The sequence below is a fragment of the Tupaia chinensis genome, unplaced genomic scaffold (assembly GCF_000334495.1).
Source record: "Tupaia chinensis unplaced genomic scaffold, TupChi_1.0 Scaffold142716_1, whole genome shotgun sequence".
In the NCBI taxonomy this organism is placed as follows: domain Eukaryota; kingdom Metazoa; phylum Chordata; class Mammalia; order Scandentia; family Tupaiidae; genus Tupaia; species Tupaia belangeri.
The window spans coordinates 5,427,870-5,429,443 of NW_006202562.1; the positions used below are offsets into that span (position 1 = coordinate 5,427,870).

The window sequence follows — 1,574 nt, forward strand, 5'->3', positions numbered from 1 at the left end:
AACTGGATTTGAATGAGGAGTTGCAGCAGACACAAGGAAAGTGCAGAGAGAGACAGAAGAGTAAGTTCCAGGAAATGTGGTCTATGTCCCTCTAACTACAGAGCCGATGTCCTGTTTCCTCTTCGCTTTATAATTCCAGTGATATCTTATCAATTGAAGACATGGCTGTGAAATAGGACACTTTTATTCCCAGAATATCAGGATTGCTGAAGGGTTAATCTATATATAATAAAATAGCTCTAAGCGGCCTGTGCCCAAATGGTCTATCTTTTTATCCCCGGGCCTTTCTCCAGATGAGAGACCCAAGAACATGAACAGACAGCTCTAGAAGGAGAAATTATCTCCCCCAGAAAGTTCCCCCAGTCTAGGAGCAGAGAGAGAGGTGCATTGAAGTCAGTGGGGTAAATACTTAACAATTACATTTGATTGGCATCCTCAGACATATCGTCATGTAATGTAAATACAGCCCTAATCCTCTGTTTCCCTGTAGTTCAGGTTCAGAGGCCAGGCCACCTCCTTCCCAGAGCAGCAGAGTCAACAGCTCCTGCAAATCCAGGATGGTCCTTGGCAGGTGCAGAGGAGCCCTTCTCATGCCCCACCTTCGTCCTGTCCACTCAGAATTCTGTGGAAGATGAAGTTTGGGACCTAACGGGTTGGCCAGCTGGTTACCGAGACCACTTTCAGTTCTTTGAAAGTAATTAGAGGATAGCAGATGAGAAAGAGTGAGCTGGGGGACAAAGAGCAGCCGGAAGGGTGAGTGGACACAAAGGTAGAAACATGCAAGTCCTACGAATCAGACAGGAGACTTTGAGGTCAAGAACTGCCAAGTTTGTTTTGTGTCAGACTAAACAGCCCTGAAAGTCTTGATGGTCTGGCACCATTATATAATGATGCATTAGAACTTGTGAGTGTGAAGTGGGGAGAGTGTCTACCTATTGTAGTGGGACATCTCATCCCAGTGACCCAGGACGGGTTGCCCTGGATTTCAGTCTACACATTAGGCTTGAGGTATATGGCATCTTGAGCGTCTTCTAGATGGGAGAAGAACTCGTGTGCATGTTGCAGTGAGTTATCACTTCCTCCCTCACTCACCCTCATTTCGTAGGTGAGTCTCAGTAGAAAACTTTAGGATTTGGGGTAACATGTTGAGTATCTGAGGTAATGAAGTAAAGGCACCTTGAAAAGAATGCCACTTGAGTAATGAGCTCATAATGACTATTAATACCCTGAATGCAAAAGATTTATTCTGGTGACCAGGAGCCCTACGTGGGTGCATTTTAAGTCCTTGTCAAGTTCTGCAGGTTCTGCACAAGCCACTGAATGATGCCTCCTGTACCAGCTGTTTACGTGGTACAGTTAGTGACAGTCATTGTGAACATTCTGGTTTTCAGCTGTTCGTTACCACAAACTTTGACTCTCCCATGTGCCAGGTGAAAGCGCAAGCAGTGACACAGCCATGGGCTACAACAACGAGGCAGAGCTCTCCATGAGCCCGTGGCACGCCTGTGAGGAAGACCCAGAGCTGAGCACGCCCACGGATGCTGTGGCTGACGCCGATGCCCGCCATTGGCTAC

General features: G+C 47.0%; 1 protein-coding gene across 1 annotated transcript in view; it reads left to right on the forward strand.

Moving 5' to 3' along the window:
• Positions 1-1,574, forward strand: part of RALGAPA2 (Ral GTPase activating protein catalytic subunit alpha 2) — a gene marked incomplete at its 5' end in the record, with an annotated part of 330,762 nt that overhangs the window by 115,066 nt on the left and 214,122 nt on the right. The window contains 2 exon segments of the mRNA XM_027766356.1: positions 1-60; positions 1,431-1,551. Coding sequence (XP_027622157.1) covers positions 1-60; positions 1,431-1,551 — 181 coding nt within the window.